This window comes from Tursiops truncatus, chromosome 8 (assembly GCF_011762595.2).
Source record: "Tursiops truncatus isolate mTurTru1 chromosome 8, mTurTru1.mat.Y, whole genome shotgun sequence".
Classification (NCBI taxonomy): Eukaryota; Metazoa; Chordata; class Mammalia; order Artiodactyla; family Delphinidae; genus Tursiops; species Tursiops truncatus.
In genome coordinates this window covers 95626474-95649823 of record NC_047041.1, presented here as the reverse complement: position 1 = coordinate 95649823, position 23350 = coordinate 95626474, and the positions used below count along the sequence as shown (strand labels likewise).

General features: G+C 41.0%; 1 protein-coding gene across 1 annotated transcript; it reads left to right on the top strand.

Annotated features, from left to right (window-relative positions):
• The first annotated feature begins 231 nt into the window (after positions 1–231).
• On the top strand, positions 232–22657 carry MTCH2 (mitochondrial carrier 2). Its single transcript, XM_019948288.3, has 13 exons — positions 232–363; positions 2857–2941; positions 3086–3192; positions 10425–10451; positions 10650–10712; positions 12588–12645; positions 12876–12927; positions 13366–13425; positions 14817–14910; positions 15909–15956; positions 16880–16947; positions 19152–19227; positions 21147–22657. The coding sequence occupies exons 1-13, from the start codon at positions 277–279 to the stop codon at positions 21231–21233; spliced, it is 912 nt and encodes a 303-aa protein (XP_019803847.1). The 5' UTR covers positions 232–276; the 3' UTR covers positions 21234–22657.
• Positions 22658–23350: the final 693 nt, after the last annotated feature.

Genomic DNA, 23350 nt, shown 5'->3' with positions numbered 1-23350 from the left:
GCGCAAGCGCAGGAGAAACTGCTGTTCCTAGTGGAGGGCGCGGATTCCACCCCAAAACGCATGCGCCCCGGGCTCGCAAGCCCCGCCCCGACCTCTGCGCCCGCTCGCGAGCCCTTGCCAATTCTCGGGGCGGGGACTGCGCGGGGAGACGCGCGCCGGTGCGTGCGTGCTCCCGGGCCGCGGGCGGGCCAGTGAAGCTGGCGGCCCTGGCACGTGATCCCGGATCGGCGTGGTAGCTTGGTGGCTCCGTCTGTCTGTCCGTCCGCGGGTGCCATCATGGCGGACGCGGCCAGTCAGGTGCTCCTGGGCTCCGGTCTCACCATCCTGTCCCAGCCGCTCATGTACGTGAAGGTGCTCATCCAGGTATGAGTCGTCGCCTTTCCCTTCCTCGCCCGGCGCCCTGTTCGGTCGCCGCTGCCCAAGGCGCCTGAGAACCGGCTCCAACCTTCAGGGCCTTCAGTCTCCTGAGATGCTGCTCCTTCTTTGCTGCCCGCCCCTTCCTTCCCGGCAGGGACGACTTCCACCGCCCGCTGAGCTCCCACTGCCCGTGGGCCTTCCCGAGGTCTCGCCTCCCAGCCAAGCCGTGAGGCCCGCTCCTTTCCTGGTATCCGGCTGCCGCCCTGCCCTGCCCTGCCCTGCCTGATGGCTCCCCTGAACTTTGTTTTCTCTTCCCTGAGGTTGATCCTGGCTGGGCGCCGCCAAGGGCTTCCCAACCTTTCTTTCTCCGCTGCTCTGAAATGAGCATCCTTCTCTCCGCCCCGGCCCCAAACGCAAGACGTGAAATCTGTTGAAGACAAATTTGAAATTCGAGGGGAGCCAACACCTTATTAGCTTTTGTTTTCTCTTCTTTTGTTGCTGTTACTACTGCTCTTCTGTTCTGAGATTTAGCACCAGATACCCAGAGAAACACAAGGAGTTCATTCAGAAGTGATAATCAAGCGGTTGATGAGTCACATTTCGGAAGGATCCACTGAACCCTCTTCAGCAGCAGCCCATGTGGCTCATGACAGTGAAAAGTCACGTGTCAGAGTGATGTGAAATCAGTTCAGTTGAAAGTTTTATCGAGTTTAAGTATATATGTTAGTTTCTAATATACTGTGAAATAATTCTTAAATGGTATTTTATATTCACAGGCAAGTTTGCCCGGTTTTAGCTGACTATAGACCATTAGGTAGTATTGTTCAGTTGCCTTTCTGAATTTCCCTGTGACGGGCAGGTATTCATTTTTTTAACTTTTGTTGAGAGTTGACGTAATTACATCATGCATAGTACCAAGGATAGAACCCCTGTCCTCACCATCTGCCTTTCTGTCAGAAATATGCAAGACACTAGGGAAGGCCTCATTTCTTATTTTTGAGTTAATGATACTAATCTATATTATGTGTTGCTGAGTTGACCCTTGTGGATTCAGAACCTATATGTAAAAAACTATTGTAAAATAAGTTGTTTAAAGTAAGAACGAAGGGAATTCCCTGGAGGTTCAGTGGTTAGGTAGGACTCCACGCTTTCACTGCTGAAGGCCCAGGTTTAATCCCTCATCTGGGAACTAAGATCCCCGCAAGCCACTAGAGGCGGCCAAAAAATAAAAGAAAGAAAGAACAAAATCTTTGAAATGTATTGTGACATCTAAAACAGAATTGGCACATTTGCAGCTAGATAATATCTGAGGTAAAAGCATTTTTCAGTAAATCTGATACAAGCCCATTACTCAGTCCTTATCCAGGAGACAAGATTTTCTAATGACATTCAGAGCTCTTGCCTCAAAAACTCCTTAATCCTTATTGCACAACATGCTTGTGTTGCCAAGTGTCTCAGGGGTTTTGGTGAAATTCCCAAATACTCAGTTTTAAAAATAATTGCACAGTGACACTTTCAGGAGTTCTTTAATTGAACAGGTTGAGAATCACAGCAAGAGAGTCAAAACCATGGCCGACAACGTTCATTCTCTCAAGTATCCCTTTGGCACTAAAGAGTCTGAATATATTGTAGAAATAAAATGATGACATTAATTCTAAAATGACTCGTTAGATTGTTCATGACAGTCTGCTCCTTTAACATGGACTTATTAGCTTGTAATTATTTCCCAAATGAATTATCCCCAGCTGTATCTGCATTTGCCTTTTGAGTGGTTTGTTTTGCTAGCCAAATATGAAGCTGTTGCTGGCTTAGTCTTCTCACTTTGTCCGGATATTAAAAATGTGCTTGATTTTCTTTAGAAAATATTTTTGAGCGTCCTCAGTAAACTGTAGCTTTGTTAACACAAAAATTCCCTTATTCTATTTTTAGATTGATGCCAGTCTATCTCAGCTACATGATTTACTTTGTAGAATTTGAACCAAAAGAAAACTTGGAGTTTATTGAAACCAGTCTTTTTTTTTTCTTTTTCTTTTTCTTTTTCTTTTTTTTTTTTTTTTTTTGCGGTACGTGGGCCTCTCAGTGTTGCGGCCTTTCCTGTTGCGGAGCACAGGCTCCGGACGCGCAGGCTCAGTGGCCATGGCTCACAGGCCCAGCCGCTCCGCGGCATGTGGGATCCTCCTGGACCGGGGCACGAACCCGTGTCCACCACATCAGCAGGCGGACTCTCAACCACTGCGCTACCAGGGGAGCCTGTAACCAGTCTTAAACAAGTGACAAAATTAAAAACAAAACAAAAAAAACACACCAGAACTGACAAGGATGATACTTCATCACTGTCTTGGAAAATATACACTGCATTTTAACTTGTGTTAAAAATTATAACTCTAAAATATATATATATATATATGAAACTCTAAATTTGTTCTTTATTCAAGACCTTGCAACTCAGGCATTCCTGGGAATGTTGCTTAGTATTGATTTAGTCTCTTGTTTTTAAAGGTGGGATATGAGCCTCTTCCTCCAACAATAGGACGAAATATTTTTGGGCGGCAAGTTTGTCAGCTTCCAGGTCTCTTTTGTTATGGTAAGTGTCTTTGATTTATTTGGAATTGGAGGACATTGAAGGGTGTGATAGGAGTTAAAGAATATATAGTAAGCATGTTTCCTTGAAATTTCTATGTAACCATTACTTTCAACTAGAATGTAAATCTCCTACTTGTGTTCTTAGCTCAGCACATTGCAAGCATCGATGGGAAGCGTGGGTTGTTCACAGGCTTAACTCCAAGACTGTGTTCAGGGGTCCTTGGAACTGTGGTCCATGGTAAAGTTTTACAGGTAAGAAGAAAATCAGTCCATCTTCCCATAGATTTAGATAACCTTTTCTTTTTTTTTTAACATCTTTATTGGAGTATAATTGCTTTACAATGGTGTGTTAGTTTCTGCTTTATAACAAAGTGAATCGGCTATACATATACATATGTTCCCATATCTCCTCCCTCTTGGGTCTCCCTTCCATCCTCCCTATCCCACCTCTCTAGGTGGTCACAAAGCATTGAGCTAGATAACCTTTTTTTTTTTTTTAATTAATTTATTTATTTTTGGCTGCATTGGGTCTTAGTTGCTGTGCATGGGCTTTTCTCTAGTTGCGGCGAGTGGGGACTAGTCTTCATTGTGGTGTGTGGGCTTCTCATTGCCGTGGCTTCTCTTGTTGTGGAGCACGGGCTCTAGGTGCACGGGCTTCAGTAGTTGTGGCTTGCAGGCTCTAGAGTGCAGGCTCAGTAGTTGTGGCGCATGGGCTTAGTTGATCTACGGCACGTGGGACCTTCCCGGACCAGGGCTTGAACCCGTGTCCCCTGCGTTGGCAGGCGGATTCTCAACCACTGCGCCACCAGAGAAGCCGTAGATAATCTTTTACGTACAATTTGATCAAGAGCCGTTTCAAAGATATACGTCTTTACATCCTTGGCCTTTCTTCCTCTTGAAAAACATTTACTTGAAATACCCATTCTTAATTCTTTCCTGGGAAGCAAGGAGAATTTGTATAAAATGAAGTAATTGATTTTGATCTACACAAGCTTCTTCCTCTGGACCAGTTGTTCTGAGCAGAAATTAAGTACACTCATTTGAGCTCCTGTGTAGCTCATATTATTTCTTTGGAGGAGGAAGGAAGCTGGTTAAAACATACATTTCTTTCTCATGTTATTTTCCTCTTATTCCTAGTGTTACTCCTAGTAAATGTTTTCTGTTACAAATTTATTTTTTTTTAAACTTAACAAGATAAACGTTAAAGTAGGATAGTGTTTAATTGTGACTGTTTATTTCAGTAGTACTCAGTACAGGGAATTCCCTGGCGGTGCAGTGGTTAGGATTCCACACTTCCACTGCAGAGGGCATGGGTTCGATCCCTGGTCAGGGTACTGAGATCCCACAGTCTGCAAGGCTTGGCCAAAAAAAAAAAAAAAACCACTGCCGATAATAATTGGTACAATCCTCCATGTATATTTTAAGGCTTTAATGTTGGCCCAATTCTACTTTTTTATCATTTGATGAGCAAGTCGTGGTGGTGTTAATCAGTTTCATGATCTGATTGGCTTAGGTTTTAAATTCTCTTCAGACTTTGTTGAATTGAGTTGGGGAGGTTTTCCAGTTAGTTCCTCACATGGAAGCAGTTTTGTTATTCATTGTACTTACTCTTGTCGTCATGCCTGTGGACTGAATGTTAGAAGCAGCGTTTTGGGTGGCCCGTGGGTCAGAGTGATGGAGTTTTTTTTGTTTTTTTTTTTTTTTTTTTTTTTTTTTCGGTACGCGGGCCTCTCACTGTTGTGGCCTCTCCGGTTGCAGAGCACAGACTCCGGACGCGCAGGCTCAGCGGCCATGGCTCACAGGCCTAGCCGCTCCGCGGCATGTGGGATCTTCCCGGACTGGGGCACGAACCCGTGTCCCCTGCATTGGCAGGCGGACTCCCAACCACTGCGCCACCAGGGAAGCCCAGAGTGATGGAGTTTTAATGGGCCGATGTTTTTGGTGGATTGATTACTACTCTTTTCCAGCCACACTGTACTTTGGCTCAGTGGAAGCGTTCCTGTTACCTAAATGAGGTTTAGATTTTCATGTGGGAAAGTAGTTGTCATCTAGTTCAAAGAGGTTTATGTATAGACCAAGAGTGAAATTACTGCTTGAGATCAAGTTAAGGAAAAGTAAGACAAACTTGAGGTAACCAAGTACCTGAATTAATTGTTTCACATGTAGCCCGATGAAATAGAACAGGGTATTGGTACTATAGTTAGTATCAAAAGCAACTAATACAATCAAGAAGAAAGACCAATTCAGGTCTTTCTGAACAAGAAAGAGTTCTGTATATCTGAACAAGAATTAAATTGAAATGTGTTCAGAATAATGTAGAAGAGACAGGTTGAAAATTTTATTAATGGAGTGAAAACCAAAGTCTAGAAATGAGTGAGGATTTTTAAAAACTCCTGAAACTGTTAGAATTAATTCTGGCCAAAGACCTGGAATTTGACCAAAAACCATCATTTCGCTTAATCATGTTGTTTGTTCTCTTTCCTCTGATTTTATTTTTAAAATGTAATTCTTTTCGTAAAAGACAGTGTTCTCTATTTTTTAAATCTGGTTATGACTAGGAGGTCAGTTGTCTGGTTCTTGTATTTCACCTAGCCCATCTTCTATTTCTGAAATATCCCACAAGTAATATTTCCTCTTCCAGTGCAGTCTGAGCTCTTGCAGTTTCATGTTCTCTTCTCCAGAAGAATAAAGCATCTTCTCTCTTGCTTGGTTTAGAAACAGTCAGATACAAAAGGAAAAGTGAGGTGGTTTCAGCTATTCAGACTTAGCACCAATTCTCTGTTCTTTGTACAGTGAAGAAAAGCATCTTGCCCTAATTTGGTATTAGACCTGCTTTTTCCGTGAAAAAGCCCTGAGGCTTTTTCCATAGCCTAGTCCTAAGCTATGTTTTGTGTTTTTTGTTTTTTTTTAATTTATTTATTTTACTTTTGTCTGCGTTGGGTCTTTTGGCTGCACACGGGTTTTCTCTAGTTGCAGCGAGCAGGGGCTACTCTTCGTTGCGATGCGCAAGCTTCTCATCGTGGTGGCTTCTCTTGTTGCAGAGCACCAGCTCTAGGTGCGCAGGCTTCAGTAGTTGTGGTGTGCAGGCTTCAGTAGTTGTGATATGCAGGCTCAGTAGTTGTGGCGCGTGGGCTCAGTAGTTGTGGCTCAGGGGCTGTAGAGCACGGGCTCAGTAGTTGTGGTGCATGGGCTTAGTTGCTCTGCAGCGTGTGGGATCTTCCTGCACTGGGGCTTGAACGTGTGTCCCCTGCTATATGTGTGTGTTTAGTAAATAATGTTCTTGGATTTGGATCATCGTGTTTTCATTGTCATTTGTCTCTAAGTATTTTTTGATTTCTTCAGTGATCTCTTGGTTATTTAGTAATGTATTGTTTAGCCTCCATGTGTTTGTGTTTTTTATGATATTTTTCCCTGTAATTGATTTCTAACCTCATAGCATTGTGGTCAGAAAAGATGCTTGATATGATTTCAACTTTCTTAAATTTACTGAGGCTTAATTTGTGACCCAAGATGTGATCTATCCTGGAGAATGTTCCACGCGCACTTGAGAAGAAAGTGTAATCTGCTGTTTTTGGATGGAATGTCCTATAAATATCAATTAAATCTATCTGGTCTATTGTGTCATTTAAAGCTTCTGTTTCCTTATTAATTTTCTATTTGGATGATCTGTCCATTGGTGTAAATGAGGTGTTGAAGTCCCCCACTATTATTGTGTTAACTGTCGGTTTCCTCTTTTATAGGTGTTAGCAGTTGCCTTATTTATTGAGTTGCTCCTGTGTTGGGTGCATATATATTTGTAATTGTTATATCTTTTTCTTGGATTGATCCCTTGATCATTATGTGGTTTCCTTCCTTGCCTCTTGTAACATTCTTTATCTTAAAGTCTATTTTATCTGATATGGGTATTGCTACTCCAGCTTTCTTTTTTTTTTTTTTTTTTTTTTTTTGCGCAGTACGCGAGCCTCTCACTGTTGTGGCCTCTCCCGTTGAGGAGCACAGGCTCCGGATGCGCAGGCTCAGCGGCCATGGCTCACAGGCGCAGCCGCTCCGCGGCATGTGGGATCTTCCCAGACCAGGGCATGAACCCGTGTCCCCTGCATCGGCAGGCAGACTTTCAACCACTGTGCCACCAGGGAAGCCCCCCAGCTTTCTTTTGATTTCCATTTGTATGCAATATCTTTCTCCATCCCCTCACTTTCAGTCTGTATGTGTCCCTAGATCTGAAGTGGGTCTCTTGTAGACAGCATATATATACAGGTCTTGTTTTTGTATCCATTCAGCCAGTCTGTGTCTTTTGGTTGGAGCATTTAATCCATTTACATTTAAGGTAATTATCAATATATATGTTCCTATTACCATTTTCTTAATTGTTTTGGGTTTGTTTTCATAGGTCCTTTTCTTCTCTTGTGTTTCCCAGTTAGAGAAGTTCCTTTTTAGCATTTGTTGTAGAGCTGGTTTGGTGGTGCTGAATCCTCTTAGCTTTTGCTTGTCTGTAAAGCTTTTGATTTCTCCATCGAATCTGAATGAGATCCTTGCTGGGTAGAGTAATCTTGGTTGTAGGTTCTTCCCTTTCATCACTTTAAATATGTCATGCCACTCCCTTCTGGCTTGTAGAGTTTCTGCCGAGAAGTCAGCTGTTAACCTTATGGGAGTTCCTGTGTATGTTATTTGTCATGTTTCCTCATTCTATGAGGCCACCATCACCCTGATACCAAAACCAGACAAAGAAACTACAAAAAAAGAAAATTACAGACCAATATCACTGATGAATACAGATGCAAAAATCCTCAACAAAAACTAGCAAACAGAATCCAACAACACATTAAAAGAATCATACACCATAATCAAGTGGGATTTATCCCAGGGATGCAAGGATTCTTCAATATACGCAAATCAAGCAATGTGATACACCATATTAACAAACTGAAGAATAAAAACCATATGATCATCTCAATAGATGGAGAAAAAGCTTTTGACAAAATTCAACACCCATTTATGATAAAACCTCTCCAGAAAGCGGGCATAGAGGGAACCTACCTCAACATAATAAAGGCCATATACAACAAACCCATAGCAAACATCATTCTCAATGGTGAAAAACTGAAAGCATTTCCTCTAAGATCAGGAACAAGACAAGGATATCCACTCTCACCACTGCTGTTCAATATAGATTTGGAAGTCCTAGCCACAGCCGTCAGAGAAGAAAAAGAAAGAAAAGGAATACAAATTGGAGAAGAAGAAGTAAAACTGTCACTGTTTGCAGATGACATGGTACTATACTTAGAGAATCCTAAGGATGCCACCAGAAAACTACTAGAGCTAATCAACGAATTTGGTAAAGTTGCAGGATACAAAATTAATGCACAGAAATCTCTTGCATTCCTATACACTAATGTTGAAAAATCTGAAACAGAAATTAAGGAAACACTCCCATTTACCACTGTAACAAAAAGAATAAAATACCTAGGAATAAACCTACCTAGGGAGACAAAAGTCCTGTATGCAGAAAACTATAAGACACTGATGAAGGAAATTAAAGATGATACAAACAGATGGAGAGATATACCATGTTCTTGGATTGGAAGAATCAATATTGTGAAAATGACTATGCTACCCAAAGCAATCTACAGTTTCAGTGCCATCCCTATCAAATTACCAATGGCATTTTTTACAGAACTAGAACAAAAAATCTTAAAATTTGTATGGAGACACAAAAGACCCCGAATAGCCAAAGCAGTCTTGAGGGAAAAAAATGGAGCTGGAGGAATCAGACTCCCTGACTTCAGACTATACTACAAAGCTACAGTAATGAAGACAATGTGGTATGGGCACAAAAACAGAAATAGATCAATGGAACAAGATAGAAAGCCCAGAGATAAACCCACGCACTTATGGTCAACTAATCTATGACAAAGGAGACAAGGATATACAATGGAGAAAAGACCGTCTCTTCAATAAGTGATGCTGGGAAAACTGGACAGATACATGTAAAATAATGAAATTAGAATACTCCCTAACACCATACACAAAAATAAATAAAATGGATTCGAGACCTAAATGTAAGACAGGACACTATAGAACTCTTAGAGGAAAACATAGGCAGAACACTCTTTGACATAAATCACAGCAAGATCTTTTTTGATCCACCTCCTGGAGTAATGGAAATAAAAACAGAAATAAACAGATGGGACCTAATGAAACTTAAAATCTTTTGCAAAGCAAAGGAAACTACAAACAACGAAAAGACAACCCTCAGAATGGGAGAAAATACTTGCAAACGAAGCAACGTACAAGGGATTACCCTCCAAAATATATAAACAGCTCATGCAGCTCAATATTAAAAAAAAAACCCAATCCAAAAATTGGCAGAAGACCTCAATAGGCATTTCTCCAACGAAGACATACAGATGGCCAAGAAGCACAGGAAAAACTGCTCAACATCACTAATTATTAGAGAAATGCAAATCAAAACTACAATGAGGTATCACCTCACACCGGTTAGAATGGGCATCATGAGAAAAATCTACGAAGAACAAATGCTGGAGAGGGTGTGGAGAAAAGGGAACCCTCTTGCACTGTTGGTGGGAATGTAAAGTGATACAGCCACTAGGGAGAACAGTATGGAGCTTCCTTAAAAAAAACTAAAAATAGAATTACCATATGACCCAGCAATCCCAGTACTGGGCGTATACCCAGAGAAAACCATAATTCAAAAAGACACATGCACCCCAATGTTCATTGCAGCACTATTTACAATAGCCAGGTCATGGAAGAAACCTAAATGCCCATCGATAGACGAATGGATAAAGATGATGTGGTACATATATACAATGGAATATTACTCAGCCATAAAAAGGAACGAAATTGGGTCATTTTTAGAGACATGGACGAATCTAGAAACTGTCATATAGAGTGAAGCCAGAAAGGAAAACAAATATCATACATTAACACGTAAATGTGGAACCTAGAAAAATGGTACAGATGAACCGGTTTGCAGGGCAGAATTTGAGACACAGATGTAGAGAACAAACTTATGGACACCAAGGAGGAAATGAGGCGGGGCCGGGGGTGTGGTGGTGTGATGAATTGGGAGATTGGGATTGACATATATATATACTAGTATGTATAAAATGGATAGCTAAAGAACCTGCTGTATAAAAATAAATAAATGAAATTCAGAAATTCAAATAAATAAATAAAAATAATGTTCTTGGATTTTTGCTTTGCTTTGTTTTCCTTTTTCTTCTTTTAGATAAGCACTTTTATGAGCTGGCCAATCAGTATGTTAAATTTAGCAACAAGATCATCTTAGAGACACTTATTTCCAAGTGTTAATTAGAAGTAGAAATTAATTGGAGATTTACAGCCAAAAAAATCAACTATTTTAATTTCTGCCAATCAGTAGAGTTTTCATTTTATGTTCTGTCTCAATAACACTATGATAGCCCTAATCATCCTTTCTTTTCTTTTCTCTTCCTTTGTAGCATTACCAGGAGTGTGACAAGGCTGAGGTATGTTGGAGCCAGTTTCTATGCATGAGTCCATTTTCCCTGCAAACTACTGTTGCTCTCTGGTCCTCTTTAGGAAAAGGGACAAGCAGTCAGCTTTCCTTTCATCATAGAGAGTGTTGGTATACAGGATGGCCACCAGTTTGAACAGTTCTATTTAAAACCATCAACATATCTATCTACTTTCATTTTGATTTCCAGGAGTCAGGATCTGGAAATGTACTGAAAGAAGTTTCATCTTCCTTTGACCGAGTTATCAAGGAGGTAAGGTGATTATGATTTCTCTAAATCAGAGCGAGCTGGCAGTTGTGGAATCAGGATCATCAGGCCTGTATGTTCAGTGTCTGTTCCAAACAAAATTAAACTTTCAATTTAATATGGGCTTTACTGCATGTAGAACATAAAGAGAGAAAAAAGCATTGCTTGCTGTTTGGAATTTCAAGGAAACAATTTGCCCACTCATCTTTAAAATTGAAGAGGTACTGAAACCTCTTATAATAGAGTTGGAAATCTCTGGCCCAAAAGTATTAAAATAGTGGCCAGGGCCTTTGTGTGTTGGATATTATATATCCAGAAATGCTTTTACAACATTATTCTGACTTTGAGATGTCCTTATCGTCCATTTCCCACTCCTGTCTTCTGCCATTGGAGTTTGTTGCATGCCTGACTTAATAATACTCTTTTATTTCTAGTCTTTACATTATCTAATTGTCTATAGAGACGTCACAATTTTTCATTGAAAACTGCCTTCTAAAGTATATATCACTGAACAAACATCGCTATAGGCCAAGATGTCAGATGAGTCAACTTTGTTTTTTGTAAATTTTCATGAAGTGATTTTATTTAAAAGTAGAGATGCATGTATTACTATGTGTTTTATATTTTCTTAACTTTATTTAGTTCATCGTAAGGCTCTTAGAACTACCATTAGAGTAGGGGTGAGATCTCTTAACTAAATGAAGGTAATGTTTAAATGCAAAAACGAACGACGGACCTGCTATATTTACAGCCTACCTCCAAGTATTGTGATTGAATTTTTTACTAACCTCTTTACAGAGTCCTAGACAAGAAAGATAAGCTAGGGTAAATATAGAGCTCTAAGATACTGCACAGTTACGGGGCTGTGGTCGAAAAACAGATGAATGTCGTTGTGTTCTTGAGACGTTGGTATAGATTAAATAGAGCCTGACATTTGTCAAGTGTAGATATCAAGAGTATCAGAGTCTCTAAAATCACTCACAATGAGAGAGCAACTTAATAGTCTAAATACCGGCCTCATAGTTGTTTGTTTGTTTGTTTGTTTGAATTTATATTTTTATTTATTTATTTTTGGCTGCGTTGGGTCTTCGTTGCTGCGCGTGGGCTTTCTCTAGTTGCAGCGAGCAGGGGCTACTCTTCGTTGTGCACAGGCTTCTCATTGCAGTGGCTTCTCTTGTTGTGGAGCACGGGCTCTAGGTGCTCAGGCTTCAGTAGTTGTGGCATGTGGGCTCTGTAGTTGTGGCTTGCAGGCTGTAGAGCGCAGGCTCAGTAGTTGTGATGCATGGGTTTAGTTGCTCCACAGCATGTGGGATCTTCCCAGACCAGGGCTCGAACCCGTGTCCCCTGCATTGGCAGGTGGATTCTTAACCACTGCGCCACCAGGGAAGCCCCAAGCCTCTTAGTTTTATTCCAGCTAGGTTACTGTTTGCTGGTGACTTTCCCTGTTTCTTTTTTTTTTTTTTTTTTTTTTTTTGCCACACCATGCAGCATGTGGGATCTTAGTTCCCGACCAGGGATCGAACCTGCACCCCATGCATTGGAAGCGCGGAGTCTTAACCACTGGACCTCCAGGGAAGTCCTTTTCCCTGTTTCTTTGCTTTTGTTTTTCTCATCTGTAAATTTGAGAAGATAACAGAAACGTGCTTTGCAGAGAAATTTTGAGAAGTAACTATAACAGTATTGAAATCCATGAGTGAAAGCTGTGCTAGAATGATAGTGTATTATATTGCATCCCATTCAGGCTACTCTTCCTGACTCCAGGAAGGGCAGGAGTGCTCTGTCACTCACTCTCTTATTCTACAGTGTCCACCCACATGACTTCTCTCAGGAATTTGAGTGTCATTTATTTAGATTTCACAAGTGTGTGTTGATTCTTTCTAGACAACTCGAGAGATGATGGCTCGTTCTGCTGCTACTCTCATCACACATCCCTTCCATGGTATGTTTGCAGTTGATAACTGAAATCTGAATCCTGACTACTTAGATAGGTTGGCATGGGAGTTCACTAAAGTACCTTGCCTGTGTGTTTTCTGTTTGCTTGTTTTGGCTTTTATCCAATTTATCCAGATAGCAAAGTGTCTTTAGGTGGGAAAACCTTTTTTTTTTTTCCCCAGGGCTATTAAAATTTATCTCGATGTAGCCTAAAAATCTTTTCTCTGTGTTCTATAGTGATCACTCTGAGATCTATGGTACAATTCATCGGCAGAGAATCCAAGTACTGGTAAGTGTTTCTGTTTTCAAGTATTCAGGGAGATCTGTTGAAGCCAAAGTATTAGAATAATAATACTTTACACTTTTATGATGCCTTAGAGCTTATAAAACAAATTCATGTATCTTATATCATTTGATCTACACACAAAAAAAACAGTAAAATCGAAGAAAAAGGCCCAGACAGGTTTAGGAGCCTCCCAGGACCTCAGGGTAAGTTGCAGGACCACTGAAGCCAGAATTCACCCTGACTGCCTGTGACCACACCCTTAGGTATTAATATCTCCACTTCTATCTCTAAATGCAACCGTCTTTGCAGAGTGAGGGTGGTAGAAAAGGGAGCAGGGGTGGAGGTATAAGTTTCACCTTGTCAGAAGTGGTAATTGAATATTTTTTTTAATAGCTCCAAAATAATCTTAATGTATTTTATGTTTCTTTCTTCTGAACCTAGTGGACTTTGTGACTCCATAGCAACTATCTATCGGGAAGAGGGCATCCTAGGATTTTTTGCGTGAGTAAATTACTGATTTGTGCATGTGATTTTTGTGTGAGTAGAAAGCTTTGATGAGAACGAGGACATAACTCCTTGTTTAAACCTCAGAGAAAATGTACTCTCTGGGTTTAATTCATGTTAAACTCCATTTAGGCCCATCTGACTTAAATTCTCTTGTAAAGATCCCAAACTTTTGCTCTGCACATCTAAAATGTGTGAAATGAGGGTTTTGTTTTTTTTTTAAATAAATTCATTGAAGTTTCTACCCCTACAGTGAGTTCTCAATTACTATATAGTTGATAAAATGAGGAAAGTTAGTTTTTGAAAAATGGAAAATTATCTAACATGTATCTTCTTTATCCTGAGGGAATACGTTTTTGCACTATATTCATTCCCTTGAATTTACTTTGGAAGAACTTAGGCTACTACCCTTGTTCTTCTGTTAACAACAAAAACCGCATTATAAACTAAATGGTTCTTTTTAATTTTCAGTGTTTCCACATACTTGATTTTATGTTTGAGTATCATAAATACTCTGGGAAATAGGCAAGACAGCTATTATTATTCTCATTTTAGAGATTTAAAAAAAACTGATGCTCTGGGAAGTTCATTTGCTGCCCATCACATAGCTGATAAGTGGTAGAAGTGGCATTTAAACTCTGGTCTTCAGTCTGTGAGGTAATGTGTGTCCCACTCTTCCACACTGCCTCACCTTGGTTAACTAGGCCCTGGAAACATGTTTTTTTTGTGTGTGCTTTTTTTTTTTTTTTTTTTTTTCTTTTTGCGGTACGTGGGCCTCTCACTGTTGTGGCCTCTCCCGTTGCGGAGCACAGGCTCTGGACGCGCAGGCTCAGCGGCCATGGCTCACGGGCCCAGCCACTCCGCGGCATGTGGGATCTTCTCAGACCGGGGCACGAACCCGTGTCCCCTGCATCGGCAGGCAGACTCTCAACCACTGTGCCACCAGGGAAGCCCTGGAAACATGTTTTTTGATGCCCTTCACCTGTATCTGTGTTTGGGCCATTCTCATTTTGTAATTTTTCTCATCTTTTGCCCTGCCAAATTTGAATATCAAGTAGTTTAGCAATAATCATATTTAAGTCTCTTCTCCGAAATAGGCACATTTTTTGCCTCCTTGCTTATAGTTATTAATAGTAAGCTGAATCATTGGCCATATCTTAGAGGGGTACAGCTGACCTGCATTTTTTAAATAGAATAAAAGTCATTAGAGATTAGCCTCAAGAACAGTTATATTAACTAGAATGAATTGGTTAAGTTCTCGTATTCAGTGTCTTTTCAGTTCTCTAGAATGTTTTGAAATTAATTCTTTGAGAAGTGTTTATATTGAGTGAATTATCTTATTGCTGATCACATTTCTTGGTGCTTACTTTTATTTTTTCTTCATGTAGGGGTCTTATTCCTCGCCTCCTAGGTGACATCATTTCTTTGTGGCTCTGTAACTCACTGGCCTACCTCGTCAATACTTATGCACTGGACAGTGGGGTAGGTTGTGCCCTTGAGATGTGCTGGTGCGGACTTCATTGTATCCACCTGGCAGCTAGGTTAGCTTTAAAGTAAGATGGCAGTTGGTGTGCCAGACTCATCATTATATAGCTATATATTAATAGTCAAAATTTTAAAGGCTAATGTAGTGCCCTATAGTGTTTACTATAGAGAGATGCACCTAGAAAGTCCCTAGGGTGGGGCAGAGTGAGCCTAAGAGTCTACCTTTCTCCATGCTGCAAGGAGATCACTTCTTTATTGATGCCTAATGTTAGAGGACACCATGAAGCAGGATAGTTTTATAGTATATGCAGGTGTTTCATCTAATCTGAAGTGTTAAGGGGACTCCTGTATTGGGCTTTCTAGAAACCTTAGCCTGGGGGCGGGGTGGGGGGTGAGAATCAGCCTTCCCTAAAAGCAGTGTTTCTCCAGTCTCAGCAGTTGTATACCTCTTTGAACACAGTTAGCCCCAAAGCATGGTGAGAACTAGGACACCCCCAGGCCAGGGGTAGGACTAAAAATCCACGTGCTTGGTTTCTTGAGTACTGAGACTGATCTTCCCCACAGCATCTGGTACACAGCTAGGTGTATACGGAGGGAGTGACTTGTCCCTCAGTATACCGTCAGTGTTGTTTCCAGGGATTGTATCAATATTTCTAGGACATCGGAAAAGGTTACCAATCTCATTTCTGTTGTTTTTGAAATCGGTTACCAATCTCATTTCTGTTGTTTTTGAAATCCTGCGGCTATTATATTTGTTCCAAGCCATCCTAGCCTAATATGAACTTGTCTGTTAATGTTGAACCAAGTTGATCATTTTGATCACTGCCTTTTTATGCTCATAATGTTTTATATTTTCATCCTCTAAATTAATTTTCAAGTTGTCAAAGAAACTAATAATGCAGAGATAGAATATATTGATATGGTTGGGGATAATTAAGTGTTATATCAGCTTAATTTTCTTACTCGTTCTAATAAAGGCTTTCTTCCTGTTCTAGGTTTCCACCATGAATGAAATGAAGAGTTATTCCCAAGCTGTCACAGGAGTAAGTTTTTAAAAATCCTTTTAGCCTTTTAGGAGTAGGTTTGTTTGTTTGTTTAATATTTATTTATTTGGCTGTGCCGAGGCTTATTTGTGGCACGTGGGATCTTCGTTGCGGCATGCAGGATCTTTAGTTGCGGCATGTGGGATCTAGTTCCCTAACCAGGGATCAAATCCAGGCCCCTTGTGGGAGCGTGGAGTCTTAGCCACTGGACCACCAGGGAAGTCCCTTTTTAGGAGTAGTTTTCTTTTCTTCTCTTCCCTTCTCTTTTCTTTTCTTTTCAATTTCTTTGTCGTCACTGCTTTAAAGCAACCAGCTGTCTCACAGGAAAGTCTCTCAAATTTATTAATATTTTTCAGAGGTAAGAATAACCCAGAATCCCTGCATCACAGTAACAGTAATAACAAGCCTACATAGTGTGGTGCTGTTCAGCTTTCAGAGGGGTAAGTGGGCACTTCTCATCACAGATCTGCCCCTGCTTCTCACTGTATCGTGCTGAACCTGTATTGGAAACTTCACGCTCTTCAATCATGTGGAGTCTTCCAGTAGTTGACTTTTGAAGTAGTTTCCATTGTCTTTGGAAGGATATTCATGTTGTCTTGTTTTCTTCAGGGCTATTTTGAAATGCTTATTGTATTTAGTTGTATTTACTTTTAAATGATGAAGTTCAGTTTTATTTGAATGTGGGCTCAATCACAGAATAAGAGAAGCCTTCTGGTCTTTGGTTAAAAGGTTGCATGTAGTGGTATGGTAAGAGGAGGAAACATCTGCAGGCTCAAAAACGTGTAATTTAGTCTCTCCTGGGTTACTGAGAAAGCAAAACCAATGTTGGAGTATTTGACCACAGTGGCACTAAGACTAAGGGAGAAGAATAAAGGAGACTAGGAATGACTTAGTAACTTAGCTGTCTTTTTACTCTTTTACAGTTTTTTGCCAGTATGTTGACGTATCCCTTTGTGCTTGTCTCTAATCTTATGGCTGTCAACAACTGTGGGTAAGTAAGTGCCTTGCGTTTCTTATCTTAGTAGTTGGCTGCCTGTATGCCTGACAGGTAGGGCAGTCCTGGTAGAAATTTGGGGAGGATAGTACAGTTGTTGCTGTTAATAGATTTCCCAAATTTTTCTCTGTCTGCCCCACGTACCAGCAGTCCCATCAATTTGTATTATAAGCAGCCACTTCATATCCTTTTTTGGAACAGAGAAGGGCACAAATAATATTTCTCAAGCATTTATAAATAATATGCACTTGCCAGTAGTCTAGGTTCTTTTCTGAAAAGGGTGGGAAAATTACCAAATTACTCTACTTTCACATTTAAAAAAAAAAAGAACTTTTTTATTTGTTTTTTGCCACGAGGTGCGGCATGCAGGATCTTAGCTCCCTGACCAGGGATCGAACCCATGCTTCCTGGATTGGTAGCGCAGAGTCTTAACCACTGGACCGCCAGGGAAGTCCCTCCTTTATTTATTTATTTATTTTTTTTTGCGGTACGTGGCCTCTCACTGTTGTGGCCTCTCCCGTTGCGGAGCACAGGCTCTGGACACGCAGGCTCAGCGGCCATGGCTCACGGGCCTAGCCACTCCACGGCATGTGGGATCTTCCCGGACTGGGGAAGAACCTGTATCCTCTGCATCGGCAGGTGGACTCTCAACCACTGTGCCACCAGGGAAGCCCCCTCCTTTATTTTAAGTCCTTATCCTCTCTTTCGAAGTTACAAAAGGTATGTCAGGGATTGAATGACAACCTGTACCTGTTTTTCCTCAGGGCTTCACGGAGAAAGTGAGTTTTCAAGTAAGAAAAGTAGGAAATTTGGTTGAAAATGGAAAGTTTCTTGACCTTTCATATACTGGCTGGGGAAGGGGTGGGTGTGGTGTTGGACACCACTGATTTCCAGCTTCTAGGTGCCATCTGACTCTACCAGGTTGGACAGAAGTTTTGCCTCTTTTTTTTTAATTAAAAAAAATTTTTTTTAGCCACGCTGCACGGCTTGCAGGATCTCAATTCCCCAACCAGGGATCAAACCCGCAACCCCTGCAGTGGAAGCACGGATTCATTTTTTTTTTTTTTTAATATTTATTGATTAACAAATATTTATTGAGTATATATGGTGTACTGCTATAAAGTGAACGGTGGTTTTTGGGTTTTTTTAAATTTATTTTATTTTCGGCTGTGTTGGGTCTTTGTTGCTGTGTGCGGGCTTTCTCTAGTTGTGGTGAGCGGTGGCTACTCTTCATTGCAGTGCGTGGGCTTCTCATTGCGGTGGCTTCTCTTGTTGCAGAACACGGGCTGTAGGTGCACGGGCTTCAGTAGTTGCAGCACGCGGGCTCAGTAGTTGTGGCTCGCGGGGCTCTAGAGTGCAGGCTCAGTAGTTGTGATGCACGGGCTTAGTTGCTCCACAGCATGTGGAATCTTCCTGGACCAGGGCTCAAACCCATGACCCCTGCACTGGCAGGTGGATTCTTAACCACCGCGCCACTGGGGAAGCCCGGAAGCACGGATTCTTAACCACTGGACCGCCAGGGAAGTCCCAGAAGTTTTGCCTCTTGATTTATTTCAAAACTCTGTTCCTCTGGAGTACCTGCCACAATATGCCATTATACATGTCATTGTTTTCAAACAAGATATCAAATTGATAGCTGTGTGGAGTTTGTTTTGTGATTTGTGGAGCGGCTGCCACATTTCGGCCCAGAGCAGGCTTGAAGGATTAGTTAAGTGTGTTGTTGTTGTCTTTGTTGTTGTTACTATTATTATTTGCAGTTTTTGAGAGAGGAAGTGATAAGGGGTTATACCTGAGTAAGAGCATGTAGCCACCACCATTTCACACCACTGTCCATTGTCAAGTTTGGAGTCTTTTGAATACTACTTAGTTTTAAAATTCCCTTTCCCTGCTTTTTAATCATATAATTACTATGTTCTAGGATTTCATTTGTCCACAAAATTTAAACCTAGATGTTTTAGAAAGTACATAACTGGTTCAAGTTTCTGTTTCTGTTATGTTGATTCAAAACCTAAATGTAAGGGAGGGCGATCCGTTTTGGATGCTCAGTGTTTCCCCTGCTCCAATAGAATTTGTTTCTTCAGAACTAAAATTGCTTCTCAGGGAACTTTCCAGGAAGAATATTTTGACAAAGATTTACTGTGCTCTTGAGAGAATGTTTTATAAATGTTGACTTCAGTAGCTAACCTGTTATTCTGTTTCAGGCTTGCTGGTGGATGTCCTCCCTACTCCCCAGTATATTCTTCTTGGATAGATTGCTGGTGCATGCTACAAAAAGAGGTACTTCTCTCTCATTCTCTGTCTCCCTCCCTCCCTCTCCCCTCCTCGTATTTTATTTTGTTTTGTTTTTGTTTTTTTTCTTAAATGTCTCTGGAATCCCAGGTTAATTCTTGTAGGTTATCCTTTAGTTACCAATTAATGTACCCTTTTCAGTGTTCCATATGTCACTCTGGCATAGTAATAAAATGTACTGCTTGGAAATCAGGAGAGGTAGTGGAGAATTAAGAATTCCTAGATGTGATCTGGAAGCCATTTGAGTGATCACATTCAAATTACAAATAAGGTCTGGGTAGACAGTTATCCTGGTTGTTAAAATGACGCCCTTGATTTCAGATTATTTTTTCCAACCTCACCTTTTTGTAACTTTTCAGAATCTCCTAATATGTTCAGGTGTTTTCCTACAGTATTTAGAGAAGCTGAGAAATAAAAAGTTATTTACCTATGACATTATTTGTCACAATGTTGTTGAAAGGGCTGATCTCTTACTTCTAGAGTCATGTTAGTGGATGATTTTGTCCAGACTCCAGTTGTGAGGTGTAGGTCATCTCCAACCAAAAGTTCTTGACGAATCTAGGCAGAGCTTTATTAGGAACCAAAATGATAAATGGCTTGGGCTAAACTTAACATGGACTCACTAGAATGGCCGTCAGTTGAAAGCTGTTTTTGACTGGGAAGCGCTCTTTAAAGGGTTGTAGAAGAAGTTGTATGAGGAGACTCTTCGTTGCATTATATGATAGAACCGGTGACACATACGAGAAGGACCTTTGTTCACAGGGCGCAGGGTTCCCAGCCTGCACTCTGAACGCAAAGGCCTAGGTGCTGCTGGGGGGGCTTTTGCTCAGCGAGCCCAACAAGCCCTGCTGTGAACCCAGGCCAGGACACTTGGGTGGTTGCCAGGCAGACCTAACGTGAACATCTGGGTTTCATTCTGAGTTTTACATTCTCGGTGTTACAGTGTCCTTTTGTGGTCCCCGTTTACAAGGAAAGGTGGCCCTTCTTTCCCCACTTCCTAACCAGCCCCCGGCTATACGAAGGAAGCAAATAGAAAATTAGTAGGGTATCAGACACCTTACCTAGGGAACGGTTAGTCCTTTAAATGCTTAAGACAACAGCAAATCTTAACTGAGCACTTACTGTATATGAGGCATTATGCTAAGAGTTTTTCATGTATCAGCTCACGTAACCGTCAAAACAGCCGTGTGAGGATAGGTACCGTTCTTTATCATCCCACCTCACATATGAAGAACGGGGACTTTGAACGGTTAAATAATGCCAATTATGTAACCCAAGGTCACACGGCCAGTGTTTGGGAGAGCAGGATCTACATGCAGGCTGTCTAACTTCAGAGTCTACTCATTTAAACTCACAACATTACTACTTTGGTTATAAGATTTTCTAAGTACTCCCTAGAGATCTACCATTCCATTCAAAACAAATAAAAGGTGGCACAGGGACTTCCCTGGCGGTCCAGTGGTTAAGACTCCACGCTTCCACTGCAGGGGGCGCAGGTTCAATCCCTGGTCAGGGAACTAAGATCCTATGTGCCACGCGGTCAAAGAAACAAAAAAACAAAAGCTGGCACTTGACTGCGTGATAGGACTGTTCTCAACACTTGATATGAATTGACTTGATAATCCAGCTAGCTAGCAAGTGGCAGAGCCAGAATCCAAGCTGGGAATTCTGTCTAAATAGGTAAGAAATACTTGCCTTTATCGGTGTGTCAGAATTGTAGTTAATTCCACAGAAGCTCAGCTTAAGTGAGAGAATACAAACTGCTACTCTGTAGTGATGGTCCCGGTTTTATCCTGGTCATTTTAGTCATGTTTCTCAGAAGTCTGTCCAGTTGTCTCTGCTGATTTGGACTGGCTGACCTCATTTTCACACTAGACTTTATTTGTTTGTTTTTTTTTTTTTTCCAGGGAAATATGAGCCGAGGAAATAGCTTGTTTTTCCGGAAGGTCCCCTTTGGGAAGACTTATTGTTGTGACCTGAGAATGTTAATTTGAAGATGTGGGGCAGGGACAGTGACATTTCTATAGTCCCAGATGCACAGAATTATGGGAGAGAATGTTGATTTCTATACAGTGTGGCACGCTTTTTTAATAATCATTTAATCTTGGGAAAATGGAGGTGTTTGGTGTCTGCCTTTTTTTGTTCTTTTTCCAGCACAACATAATTTACCACTGATATTCCCCCTTTAGTTATCCTGAAACATTTTTACTCCAGATTATTTTACTTAAAAGAAAGAAGTTGCATTTACCTAAAGGTACAGGCAGGTTGTCATGCAATTTGAGTCTTAATTTAAGGCTTTGTAAAGTGAAGAGTACAATCCTGTGAAGAAAGAGAAGTAATTGTTTGAAACTTAAGAAAATGAATAAGGCAAATGATATGGGAGGTTATAAGTTGCCGTTTTTTTAGTAGACCTTAAAAACTCAGCAGCGTCCACCAGTCTGTCTCCCGGTATATTCTTCTAAGCACATTTAATTAATCCTGTCTCTCATACTTCAAAGAAAGGACAACACTGCTAATCTACCCTAGAAAAATCTCTGCGTGAGGCATCCATGCCTTCAGTCTGTTATTGCAAAGCAATAAATTGTGTTGCCAACAACAACAAAAAAGGACAATTAGAATATAAGCAAGATTTGGAAAGGAAGCATAATGGCTTTTTTTTCCCAAAAGAAATTCTTATTATATAAAATATGAAAAGCAAATACTGCGGCATTGGTCCCCTTCTCTAAGAGCTAAGTCTTTGCCAATCCCTAAATTACATCATTATACAGTTCTAATTGTATATAATCTTTTGTGCTTCTGTTTGTTATTTTGTTTGCTTTTTGTTGTTGCAGAAGGTGAGTAGTTTGTTTTTCATTCCTAATGACACACTTGGAAGGTATACTTGTAACTTCACGTCTGGTAATGCAGACGTAAGTCCACCACCTCGCATGTCATACCCTCAGTTAGGCATGGTAGCGTTCAGAAGAGGGGGGAAAAAATCATTTTAGAAGGGCATAAATTTCCACTGAAACATAAAGATCTTATTTACTCAGGCCTTTTAGAAGCGGGTTAAAATGCTCTAAAATGAGAAAGCATTTGGTTTCACTTACTTAAATCCACTGGGTTGTTGCCAAATGAATAAGCATTGAATTTGCTCTTTCTCAGAAGAATTTGCTACTTCCCTATCAAAGCTGCAGCACCCACAATATTAGAGTGGGCGTGCAGGGTCTTCTCCCTCCCCCGGGGTTTAGGAATGTAGCCTGAAGCTCCCAAGTAGCTTACCTTGAAATGTCTTTGATGTCTCTTTGTCTCAAAAAGGAATGTAAATTTTATATTCTATTCAATAGTATCTGCATTTGTTTTAATATAAAAATGTTTTGCATTACCTACTTTTTTTCCCCAAAAAAATCTTCAAGTAAAGATGATCTAGGAAAATGTGCCATGTTTATTATCCTGTGGCTTCTGTTCTCATACATGCTACTACGCCTGCCTAGTTGAGAAGCTTGTCTGACTGTGAGAACCAGTCCACCACCAGTGGGCGCCAAGGCTTTGGTTTTGCCTATGAAAGTCGGGCTGTGGAAAAATTTCACCAAGGCCTGGCATTATTCAGAGTACTGGCTGATCAATCTAACTGCGTCCAAGCTATAAGTCCCATAAGAGTGCTATACCCGTGGTCCTCCATAAAATTTTATAAGCTGTTAACATACTCAGAGTCTGAAATTTATTCAGGGGCTAGTAAATGCAGGTAGGTAGGTACTCTTAAGATACGCATGCAAGGGCTTCCCTGGTGGCACAGTGGTTGAGAGTCCGCCTGCTGATGCAGGGGACATGGGTTCGTGCCCCAGTCCGGGAAGATCCCACATGCCGCAGAGCGGCTGGGCCCGTGAGCCATGGCCGCTGAGCCTGAACGTCCGGAGCCTGTGCTCCGCAACGGGAGAGGCCACAACAGTGAGAGACCCACGTACCGCAAAAAAAAAAAAAAAAAAGATACACATGCAAAAAATACCGAACTGACTCATTATATATGTAAATCATGTAAACCTAGATAAGGATTATCTAGTAAGCTGCACTTGTGAAACTGGGCAAGTGGTTTGCTTTGGCAGTACTGAGCTAAGTTGCCAGGAAATATTCC